Below are 12,547 nucleotides of genomic sequence, written 5' to 3'. Positions count from 1 at the left end.
TTACCCTCCTGATTGCTTCCCATGCCCTCACGACATGCTGGACTTGGCAATTCAGCTATGTTCAGCACTTAGCTGCAGGGTGAGCCTTCCTGATTATAAGCAGGATGTTTTCATGAAGAAGCCCTGAAACTATCCCCAAAATCTATTCAAGCAGAGGGTTCCAGTTATGATTTGTTATTCTCTCCTTTTCCAATTGTCTGTTGAGCTCCCCGGAGCAGCTGTTTTAGACCATTTTCTCTCCTCTGGCCCCCCAGTCCTGCACCTCCAACAGTGAGAAGACGTTGCCCACTGCGTTCCAGACCATGCTGAAGACAAATGAACCCTTGGCCTTATCTCTGCACATCAGTCTCCAAACCATCCTTCTCCTCTTTCCTTTTTTTCTATAAGTCGTGTTTTCTCCCAAACTATTCTCCTGTATTCCCATTCCACCCTTCTTGACCTCTAGGCCCCCATTCTCATCCCCTCCATCTCTAGCATTTTTGTCTTCAGGCTTCCCTTTTCCAATGGTTCTGTTTCCGTCTGACTTGGACAGGGCTTCTCACTTGTGAAATAGTCTTTACTTGACCCTCATACCTCTCTGCTCCTTTCTGTTTCTGCCCCTTCCCCACCAAACACTAAATTACTGGTCCATGCCTGTCGCCTCCATCCTTTACATCTGCTTTCTCCTTAATCTGAAGTTGCTTTCCGTCTCCTTTCTTCTCCTGGAGTCCCCTTATTATTTCTGCTTCCAGTGTCCTTTATTCACACTCTCTGCTACCCCTTTTTCTGCCATCTCTGCCCTGCTGGCCTCCTGCCTTTCTGACTGCTCCTTCTTCCTATGCTGATCTCCTTCTTCCAAGGCTCAAGCCTCAAGTCTTTCCCATCTCATTGCACACTCTGATTAAGACCCCTCCATGTTCACAGTTTCAGTGCCACTTTAATGCCAAAGACACCCAGACCCCATTTCTGGATCTTCCCTGTCACCTCAAGTCTAGCTACCACCTCGGCACTTCGTGGTGGATTTTTCACCTTTATGCTAAACACCATCCATCAAAATCTGAACTTATCATCTTCCCTTTTGGGATCATTCTGCCAGTCATAAGGACTCAAAAACTTCAAGTCACTCTCAGCTCATCTCCTCCTTTGACCCTCACAGAAGGCTTCAGTGAAAGGATTCTCTTTTCCATTGCTTCTTCTCTGTGTAGGCCAGATTCATCCATGGTTCTTTAATTCCTGAAGTCTCTCTGAGTCTTATGTCCCAACCTCTCCCTCAGGAACCACCAAAACCAGGATGGTCACTAACCCTTAAAAACACTCCAGTCCTTCCCTTTTCTGTTTACTGCCTTCACCTGGCCTGAGAGATTCTTCCTTCCCAGATCCTTCATGCCTCTTCCACATTGCTGCGCAGCTCCCCATCCTCAAGTGACCAGCTCAGATTCTACTTTCATCCTAACGCTACCCCAGCTTCAGGTGCATTTAGCTAATAGTGTTCTCTTCCTGGCTTTCGTTTGCGTCTTTCCCAGAGACTTACCATGTTTTGCCTCATAGTATCAGAATTTCTATAACCATGGCTTCCAAACTGGAACTTTCTCAAGGGTGGACATATCTGTGCCCCTCAGCAACCTGCACGATCTCTGACATGCAGCTAGTGCTCGGCAACATATCACATCAAATGCCCTCCCCTGGGCTTCAATGCCAGAGAAAGGCCTCCTGTCCATTATGTGCATATCCTCCCTCTCCTTGAACACAGGGATTTAAATTCTGCCTCTTTAAACTCAGTTTCCTCATCTGTAGGATTATAATATTGTGGTAAGGATTAAATTAAACCATGTAAAGCTCTTAAAATAGAGTGCCTGGAATAATAAATATTTTACAACAACAACAATGGTAATAAATTGTTATAGTCCTATGCAAAACTTTTCAAGAGTTGCATCCTACATTTCTTATTAATCCATTGAGATCTTTTGCCTGACTTTTCGGGGTCTCCATTATCTGCCCCTACACCACCCATCCAACCTTGTCTTCATTCACTTGCAAAACAGTGCCCTCATGGGCCTTTTATTTCTGTCTCACAAGACCTCTGAGTTTCGTATCACTCTCTCGCCTGCATGCCTTCACCCGCCCCTTTGTCCATTCAAATGTCCCGGTCTCTTATTTCCCCTTTGCTCTTCGTCCTTGAAATTCTATGTTACTTTTAACTAACCACACATCAGCACATGATTTGTACTGTCTTAACAGTTGTTCTCACCTGGTTCTTGCATGTTGGCTTTTTCTCCCCACTCTATGAGAAATTTCTAGAGATAGATTTGTGTTTCTTCACTTCTGTATCCCGCATATCAACAAACATATCCACCAGTGTTTATTATCAAAATACTGTTTGATAGTCGGAAGTTTTCAACAAAGAACAAAACAAAAAATAGCTTGATTAGTCTTGAAGGTTTTCATTCTTCATCACTCCTCCTCCCCCTCTCAGTGATCAACTCTGAATTTATGCCATTGTCTTTTTGGCTCTGCTCTAAATGGCTGTAATGAAGGTAAATCTAATTTTATGTGAGAATTTTATGAAAGCGTGGCTTGTGCAATTTGAAACTGCTTGTGAATGTAACTCTGTTTAAAGAGCTGACAGAGATAGCTGTAGACGAAACTCCTGGATTTAAAATTGAGCTGAACATCAAAGGAGACATAATTGCAAACTGGTATTAAAAATGTACACATTGCACTTGTTAAAATAGTTTGAATCCTTCAGGAGGATGTCCCTTTTGTCCATTAAGAGTGTATATACTTTCTTTGAAGTACATGCAGGGTTCCATCAGGTTGGAGCTTTTCTTGTATATCTCCTGTTGCATTTTCTATTCTTAGTGTTATCATTGTCAAGTATATTTTTGGATCTGTCATGTGTGTGTTGTTTGGGGGCGGGGAAATTTTCCCTGCAGCACACAGACCCTGACTACTCAGCTGCCTATGTTGTCTTAGAGACTGATGCAGAAGATGGACTCGAGGCTTATGGAATTACCTTCACTCTGGGAAAAGGCACTGAAGTTGATGAGTTGAACATTCTCTTAAGGTTCCAGAATGCTTAAATTTCACTCTGACCTGTCTTTCTCTGTATTTACAGCCCAGAGTGAGTAAAAACAACCTTTCATGGTTATTTATTTCATTGGGAGAAATTTAAAAAGTGGCAGAATTTAGCTTCTCCCCTGGTAGTTATCTATAGCCTGTGGGAAAATCTTTTAATGTCGTTCCATTTCTCTGTAGAGCTTTGAGGACCGAAACTAGGCAAGTGACTGAGGAACATGAGAGGGGCAGACATGCACTCACATAGCAAGGCTTATTGTGATGTGCACAGTGTGTCTACTCACTTTTCAAAATGCTTCACATTGAGTCGGTTTCAAGTTCACTACTCTTCATGCCTTACGCCTTTGGCCCTGCCCAGTTTCAGAGCCTTCATCTAGGAAAGGCAGATCATGTAGGATGCACATTGAGCCGTGAGTTAGTTGTTCTTCTCTCAGAGCTGGACCAGATCTTAGCACTGGTCTTAAGCTCTTTATTTTTTAGAGATAAGGAAACTGAGGCCCAAACAGCTGCTCAACTGGTCTTGCAGAATGCCCTGACTGCCTGAAGCAGCCTCTCCAGAACATTTAAATACACATTATTTGTTTTTGTTTATATGAATAATCCATGCACAGGGTACAAAATTCATGAAATGCAAAAAGATGACCTTTGCCAGATCAATTCCAATGGATCATTAGGGCCAAAGCCAAATTATGACAGGCTCAAGAGGGAGGGGTTGGGAAGGGAGGACACAGATTCTCTGACTTTGGTGGTGATGTGATGCTTCTCCAATAGATATGTGTACTGTCAGCCATCTCTTAGTTGTAGAATCAAAACCTTGTTGAGCAGGTAAAAGAAGTGTGTGTGTGTGTGTGTGTGTGCGCGTGCGTGTACGTGTGTGTGTGTGCACGTGCGTGTACGTGTGTGTGTGTGTGTGTGTGTGTGTGTGTGTAAGCCAAATGAACCTTTCTTGAATTTTAAGTGGATATCACCAAGGTCACTGCTGATCCAGGTTGCCACAGGACTGGTGTTCAGTCATGCCATCAGCTAGTCCTTCAACAAATTTCTCTCGAGTGCTCATGTGTATCAAGCACTTTGCCAATTAGTGGAGATAATTTTAAAAAGAAAAAGAAAGAAGACAGAGTTCTACATACTAGGAAAAGGGAATGCACAAACTTCTCTGGGAGACAGATATAAAAGAAATACTAGTGCAGTGTGAAAAAGACTATTTTCTAAATTGGCTACAAGTTACACAGAAGAACGGATAGTTCACTGTCCGAGAGGGCCAGGATGGCCTCAAAGAAGAGATAAGGCTTTGGAGTGAGTCTCAAGGGTAACTGGGAATTTGCCAGGCAAGAGGAGACTTGGCCATGGTTCCCCGGGCCCCTCTCCATTGTCAAGCATTTACTGTTAGCATTTACCCCAGAGCAGTGACTGCTGACCATGATAGGTTTGTGAGCTGTGTTTTAGCTTCTCCTGTGACTTTACTTGTTTCTGGTCTAAGTTGAATCTGCTTTCTCCATACTGCAAACCATACAGGTGGCCCCAAAGGTTGTTTAAATCTCAGCAAGGGTTACAAAATATGTTATGGGACAGGCCATTGGAACCACTTTCTATTAATGGCCAAGATTTTGGACTTTGCTGACTTCCACACAATGGAGGGACCCTGTGCACGCTGCATGCCACTAAGCCAGATATCGGGCTCTTCTGGGCTGGTTGCTGAGTTCAGTGTTTTAGGGTCTTCACAATCCCTCCCCTCCTCCATTTTCATCCTATCCAGCTGTTCGGATGGACATCTCAGACAGAGCTAAATCAATTTTCAGTTCTTTATGACTTTAATAAATGGCTCTTTTGTGGCGACATTGTTAGCTTCTGCCTCTTCAAACCACAACATGACAGAATCCATTTTAACTTTAAGACTGCCTCTTATATCAAGTGACTTATATCAAGTGACTCACTGCAGTCTTGCTGAATGTGTTACATGGCATTCACATTAAAGATGAAAAAAATCCCATTAGCTCTTTGCTGTTCTCCTGTAGCCTTTATCAGATTACTTACCTAAGCATTCTTTTATGATGCAAACAAAAAAAGAAAATAGTCAATAGTCTTTCTTTATTACCGTAAAGAGAATGCTTGAGAGAGAGTGTGTGTGTGTGTGTGTGTGTGTGTGTGTGTGTGTGTGTGTGTGTGAGAGAGAGAGAGAGAGAGAGAGAGAGAGAGGTAAAAAGAGAGAGGAGAGGGAAGTTAGGTTACCTTTGTTTTTTTAATATATAGAATAGACCAATATAATTTTTTGTTTTGTTTTTAAGTAGGAAGAGACCAAAAGCAGCCTAAAGGATTCACGCCAGCTCTCAGGCTCAGACACCCATGGTCATCCATATGCTTTACTGACTTGTTCTTCCTGTGCTGGAAGGTCCCAGAACTGAGTCCTGGACAGAAGTAGTATGAGAGAGAACTCTTCAGTTTAGTCAGCAAGAAGCTACCTTCACAGACCAGAATTTTCCAGGCGAATTCCCCACCTAATGTATCAAACATGAAAACCTGAAGTGGACTTTTCTTTGTGCTGGAGTCAGACCACCACAACCAAATTTCTATCGGATGCATCAAATTTAGTTAACTGCTTGCAATGAGCAGCCTCAGTTTGAGCAAGGCAAATCCACATACTATAGATGAATATGTTAGTGTTGCTTGTGCATCTTTTAGAACTGCAAAAGATGAGGTCATCCTTAACTTTTGTTAAATGCATTGCCCTTGTGACACAAAAGAGAGATGTGCTTCAGTCAGTGGTTTCCAGCAACCATCTCATCAATGAGATGGAGGTTTGACATCGATAACGATTTGCCTCTTTCTGAGTTGCTGACTTTAGATGGCTGGAATCGAAGAGCATCACCCATCAAGGAGTGAGGATTCTGTCTTCTCACAATTCGAGGGTATGAATATCTGAACTGGAATGATTCTGTAGCCCATTAACACAGGATAGTTGGTCCAGCCCTAAACACTCCATGTGAGAACAGATGCGTGATCATCTGAGAGCTGTTTCACCCAGAGGCCAGGCATGTTTCTAAGAGCATGTTTCAAATACTTTCAAAGGTCTTCCTCCTAGGATATGACTGATAGTAAAATTGTACCTCTACAACTATCCTATTATGTGACCTGAAAATTTTAATATCGAAGCAATGACAACACCAAACAAGTTTATCAGAATTTTTTCTAATAAATGAATTGCTTTGGGACTAAGTTGGTGATTTGATTATTTCAGCCACTTACACATAGACTAATTGTTGTATAGACCGAGCAAAGAGAAGAAGAAATAGAAATTCCCATTTGATTTGTTACTTATTCTTCATCTGAAATAACACAATAAAGCCTTTTTAAATAAAACACCAAAAATAAATAATTCGTGGTAATGCTGACTCAAATTAAATTTAGCCTTCAAATTATGTATGAAAAATGTAGTATATTATAAGTCAATAGTAAGCAACTTAATGTTATAACTAGTGTTTTCATGTACTTTAACAGTTGACATGTATTAGGCTAATTGCAAATTCATTTCGTCTTTAATAGTGTGTTATGTTGTGAATTCAAGATATTTTCCCTACTGGACAATAATGAACAGGCACTTCTTTTTTTACTTCTATAAGTTAATCTTCTTATTCCTTTGGAACAATGAACTAGCAAGGTTTGGTTTCGAATCTGACTGGACTCTTTTACAAAGTGAACAAGAAAATAATTTGGAAACATAATTTAAATTTTTGGATCTATAGTCTGTTTTTCACATGGCAACCAGTCAAAATGTGTTTGCTTGGCTCAGAAATTAAGCTCTGTATATGTATTCACAGCTGTTCTACTTGTCAGATACTATGACAACCACAGAAGATATATCTGGGGCAAGTTTTAAAAACATATACTTTTGTATTTAAAATTACTTTCATAAAATATCAACATTAGTTTGTAGTGCTTGCATGTCTTAATTTAATGACTTCATGCTAAGACATACACAAGACTTAAATCCTCTTTTAACAGTTGTCTGTGCTGTGAATGCCCTGGCCCACCATGTGCTTAACAAGGATCTCAGGGACATTGTTGGTAACTTCAGAGGCTTCTATAGGCAGCTCACGAGTGATGGGCAGCTCAGATGGGTAAGGGGTCTATTTTGTAAAAGGCTTCTATAAATAATGTTACTAAGGTCGAAGCTGTCCTTTGATTACAACGAATGTGAAAATAGAGACAATTTTACAATTCTGAGGTAAAACATTTTATTCAGATAAGTTAGGACTTGAACTCTTTAGAGAATCAGTGTTTTGAGGTAAATGGTTCCTTTTGGTAAGACTTGAATCTAGACATATTTGGATCTAGAGACTATCTCTGCCCTTCTGGACCTCATCTCCAGTCCCTGAATAGGGAGACATGGTCTAAATTCTCTCGATGATTAAGTGCTGAATGGTTAACCTTTTGTGGGGGAGAGAGAATGAGAGTAGTTTTGGATTGAAGGGCAAAATTAAGAAGATAGACCAGAGCACCTCTTATGTGTATAGATATTATTTGAACCCTAAGTTCGAGGTATGAAAAAAGTGAGGTTCTAGAGAAAGGGTTCTGTCACGTCAAATCAGTCCAATAACCAGGCCTTGCCCTTGTCTCCGACATAGCTTTGTTTTTCCTAACTCCCCTCAGTCTCTCGTCCATTCACAGAGAAAGACACAAGGGAACCCCCTTTCCACACTGCCTCAGGTTTTGTTCTTAACTCCTGCAAAGCAAGTTAAATTTGTTCTTAAAGGCATCCTCTTGCAGAAGCTCCCAGTGGCCAAATCTGGGACAATTCAAGCATCAAAATAAATATGGTGATGATGGCTTATAATTCATTGAATAACATGAGAATCCATGAGTCTATTCAGATAGTAAACAAACAACAGAGAAAGATTATCATTACAATAGAGGACAAACTGATATAAAAGGAATGATAACATTAGGCAATCACCATATTGTAATTATCGCAACTATAATTGTTTGAGGCAAGAATTAACAGTAGATGCTAAAATTTGGGGGCCATATAATCTCCTTACTTAGAAAAGGAAAATGGCAACCTCACGGTGCAGCAGTCTAATAGACACTAACTTACCCAAGCACTAAAAGTTAAAAGCCCTAATAAAAAAACAAATGACATCACTTACATAGAATTTGTGCCAAAGATATACAACCTGAATCTAATCATGACGGAACTCCAGATCAACCCAAACTGAGGGACACTGTACAAGACAACTGGCCTGAACACTTTAAAAATGTCAACATCACCTTTTTAAGAAAAAGAAAAATTGTTCCAGATAAAAGAGACTAAAGAGATGTGACAACGAAATGCAATGTGTGAATAAAATAAAGTACATTATCAGGACAATTTGTGAAATTCGATTATGCACTGTCTTTTAGCTAATAGAATTCTATCAATGTTCAAGTCCCGGAATTGGATCATGTATTATGGTTATATAAGAGAAATGTCCTTGTTTTTAGGAACTGCTCACTGAAGTATTTAGGGTTAAAGGGGCATGATACCTGCAACCTACTCTCAAATGGTTCAGTAAAATAAATTTTATTTATTTATTCTAGATTATATTTTATATAAATACACAGCAGATTCCCCAAAGGAAATATTTCCCGAAAGAAATTGTTCTATTTTTTTGTTTGCTTGTTTTTTGTCTCCCTTAGAGATATCGGCAGTAGTTAGGAAATTTTAAAGTAGGTTAGAAAGAGCTGAGAAAGAAGGGGGCGGGCAACGAAGTTGAGGGGTTGGGAGACAATGTTAGAGACCAGTCGGCAGGTGGGCAGGTGTTTGATAGGAGGAGTTTGCATTTACTTTTACTTTCATATACATTTACGGAGAGAGACAGAGAGGGAGAGAGATCGAAAATAGATACATATAGGATTTTTTATGTACTATTTATGCAACTCTTCTGTAGATTAGAAACTATTAAAACAAAACAAAACAAAACAAAAACTTAGCCTTTAAGTGAGTTTCCATTGCTGCCTTTATTCCTAAAATGTGACCCTGGCTAGGAGACCTGAGTATCTTTTACATTTCTAAGAAGAGCAAGTGTGTTTTGCTTCCTAACCAGATCGGTCCCAAGAAAGCTGTTGTGCATCTGGCTACAGCGGCCATCCTCAATGCTGTGTGGGACCTGCGGGCCAAGCAGGAAGGAAAGGTAACTCACTCCAGAGCACTGTGGGACAACACAACACATGCAGAGGAATAAACACTTCCCCTAAGAGCAGCCTGAAAGACAAATCCATAGCAGGCTCCCCAAAGGAAATATAGGCAGTCGTTTGATTTTTTTTCTCCCTTAGAGATATTGGCAGTAGTTAGGAAATTGTAGGAGAAGGTTAGAAAGGATTGAGAATAAAGCGGGGAACAGCAAAGGTGAGGGTTTGGGAGGCAGTGTTGGAGACGGGTAGGCAGGTGGGCAGCCGTTTGATGGGGGGTTAGCATTTACTTTCGTACTTTACACATATGTTTTTAAAAGTATTTTCTTTTTCTTTTTCAAGCCTCTTTGGAAGTTACTTGTTGACATGGTAAGTAAACTCTTTAACATCATAACTGTTTCTGTAAATGAAATGGATTTCATGAATTACTTGTCTTTTGATAATCAGTCAATATACTCAGGACTGTCTATGGATCACTGTAGTGATGATAAAGCAGAACACCAGTAGAATCTGAAACGTCTCGTCTGATATTTGAAGTAGCAGATAGCTGTGCTCCCGCAGGCAGGGTGGTCGCTCCTCCCCCACTGTGGAGCTTTCCCACATAATGCAAATTCTCAGAGCCTCCAGTTGCCTAACTGAAAAGTAGATGATCATAACTTCTCTAGAAACCTCATAGAGTTGATTTAAAGACCAAAGGAGGAAAGTGCTTCACAAACTCTGAAGAGCAAGATGTTATTATTAAGATATTATATTATTATAATATAATAATATGAGACCTAATATAATAATATTACTTTGGTATATAATATAATATTATATTACTTTGACTCCAAAAGTAAGTGATGGATCAGACAGTACCATTCCAGAAGGAAAGGAGCCAAACAATTCTAAAGATATGCATCTTGCTGTCTCCTTTCTCCTTGACCTGTTTATAGCAGGACGAACACCTGGCAGCTGAGGAGAAAAAACTCTGGGCAAGTTAAGGGCAGTGAACTTCAGACCCAGGCAGACCTGGCTTTGACTCCGGGCTCTACCACTTATTGGCTGGGTAACCTTGGGCATGTCACTTAACCTCTCTGAACGTCAGCTGGCTCAGGGCAATGCCTTGGATGGGCATTATAATTCTGGTGGTCAACAAATGAAGGCCCTTGTTATCATTTGGCATTTCAATCAAGGAAAAACGAACCGCATGGCCTTGAAGACTGTTGGCTAGTGAAGACAGTAGGATATCACGCCATCTCTCTGATATGGTTATGGGTGGCATAGGGGGGCCATCTGAAGGAGAAGAGCATGGACCTCTTGGCTCCAGGTTAGCCTTTCAGAAGGGTTCAGGAGGTGGCCCCCAAAACTGAATGATCCTGAGGGTCACTAGGAAGGTGCTGGAAATGCCACCTGCGGACTTTTCATTCTTTCAAATCCTGTTCTGTGTTTCAATGCCAGTACTCTTAAAAGAAGCAGAATCTCAGCATTGAAAGAGCTTTTACAATTTTTAAGTTATAGTGGAGTATAATTGTCACAGTAAAAGCTGAGTGGGAATGGAGCTACCAATTGCTTCTCAAGTGACTGTTAGTTTGGGGTGGGGAGAAGTCTCTGCCAGGGGCCTGGCTGCATGTTTGCCTTCCCCAGTGTGGCTGGAGCACTGAGCATGGGGCGGGAAGAGGTGGGGAGAGTACAGCCAGTGATGATCCAGGGAGTCTGCACACTGGGCACTCTCAGTTTAATACACTCCGTTCCTGTCAGTGAAGTGAATTGTCTCTATATGACAGGAGAGAAATTGCCCAAGGCCATGCTGCTAATAAACAGCGAGCACAGGGTTGACCCTGAGCGGCCCAGCTCTGAGACCAGCCTTCCTTCCTCTCCTGCTCAGCTGCTCCAGTATCATGGTCAGCCCTGAAGTGTGGAGCAGTGTTGTACAGAGTGAAACCAGGCACTCCATCTATCCATTTAACTCATGCTGAGTGCTTGCTGCACACCAGGTTCTCCTTCCAGAAGCCTGGAATGAGGAGCCTAGGTTTTGAGGGAGGGGAGATATGGGGGGAATGAAGGGTCAGAGCATGAGGGAGGGCCTGAGGACTTCACCAGGAGACAGCAATGACCCTCTGAAGGACTCTATACTGAGGAATGAAAGAATCAAACAATGTAACACAAATCCCAAAGGCCCTTTCCTGGAAAGGATAAGCCCCATGTATTAGTGTAAGCAGATTCTTAGAAACATAATCCTCTTGTGAATTGATTCAGGCCTTTCTCCCATCGTGTCATCCTGCCAGGACCCCAGGATGCTGTTATCTGCATAGATTTTAGGTACATCACTGAAGTCCTGACTGAAGAGGAAGCCTACGGTGAGTCATACTCAAGTGATGGAGCTGGAAGTTTTCTGGTACATGCTGACGTGCAAATAATGTAGTGAATGGTGTGATTTGTTGTCTAAGAGTGATGATGCTTTTGATTTTTTTTTTCCAGAAATATTACAGAAAGGTCAAAAAAGAGAGAGGTAGGTTATGAGGAAACTTCCTTCACTATTTTTGCTACCATTGCCCTCTTTCGAATGTCCCTGTCTTTTGGGGGTTCACATTGTCCTCCCCGACAACCAGGTGAGTCTCCTGGGTGTGACTTTGCAGGAAGGCCCTTGGTTAGCGGTACAGTCCTAGAGGGCGTCCTGACCCCTCCTACCTCCATCTGACAGCCTCAGAATTTGCACAGTTGCGGGGCTGGGTGCACGTGAAGGGCAGGGTCAGAGGAAATTCTCTGTGGGGCAGCAGCTTAGCTACAGGCAATTCTAATTCTAAAGGTCCCTGGAAAACACAAAATGTTGATGGGCGTTGTATTTCCACAGAAGGGCAAATGCTGACACATGGCTACCCTGCCTACACTACAACGTGTGCCTGGCTGGGGTACTCAGATGACACACTGAAGCAGGTGGGCATTTGAACCTGGCTTTGTAGACAGGTTTTAAATTCCTGGCTTTCTAGAAGAGACTTACTATTTTCTCCTGCAAGTCATTATGACTCCAAGGCCTCACTCTGGAAGTACTTATACTCAAGCGAAGGTGAAGCTGTTCACACATTGTGGACACAGAGCTCTGGGACCAGTGACTCCTACCTTGGGTTCTGGAAGGTGACAGCCTAGAATTTGATTCCCAGGCAGAAGCAGCAGCATAACATTGTACAATGTTACACATAACCATACCGAGCCTCAGTTTCCTCACTGAAACTAGGGAAATAATCTCTATCTTGTGGGTGGTTTTGAGGATTCAGAGAAATGCCATAAATTAGGTAAACTCTCAACACAGTGCCTGGTACATGGTGTGCAGTCAGTTCATGGCTGACTT

General features: G+C 41.7%; 1 protein-coding gene across 1 annotated transcript in view; it reads left to right on the top strand.

Moving 5' to 3' along the window:
- The first annotated feature begins 2,958 nt into the window (after positions 1 to 2,958).
- Positions 2,959 to 12,547, top strand: part of ENOSF1 (enolase superfamily member 1) — a 26,895-nt gene continuing 17,306 nt past the window's right edge. The window contains 8 exon segments of the mRNA XM_025038550.1: positions 2,959 to 3,025; positions 7,054 to 7,169; positions 9,135 to 9,221; positions 9,562 to 9,588; positions 11,487 to 11,502; positions 11,505 to 11,558; positions 11,680 to 11,710; positions 11,979 to 12,135. Coding sequence (XP_024894318.1) covers positions 2,959 to 3,025; positions 7,054 to 7,169; positions 9,135 to 9,221; positions 9,562 to 9,588; positions 11,487 to 11,502; positions 11,505 to 11,558; positions 11,680 to 11,710; positions 11,979 to 12,135 — 555 coding nt within the window.

This window comes from Pteropus alecto, unplaced genomic scaffold, assembly GCF_000325575.1.
Source record: "Pteropus alecto unplaced genomic scaffold, ASM32557v1 scaffold146, whole genome shotgun sequence".
Lineage (NCBI taxonomy): Eukaryota > Metazoa > Chordata > Mammalia > Chiroptera > Pteropodidae > Pteropus > Pteropus alecto.
Note: the sequence above shows the minus strand (reverse complement) of the source record. Positions and strands in the feature narration are given on the sequence as shown.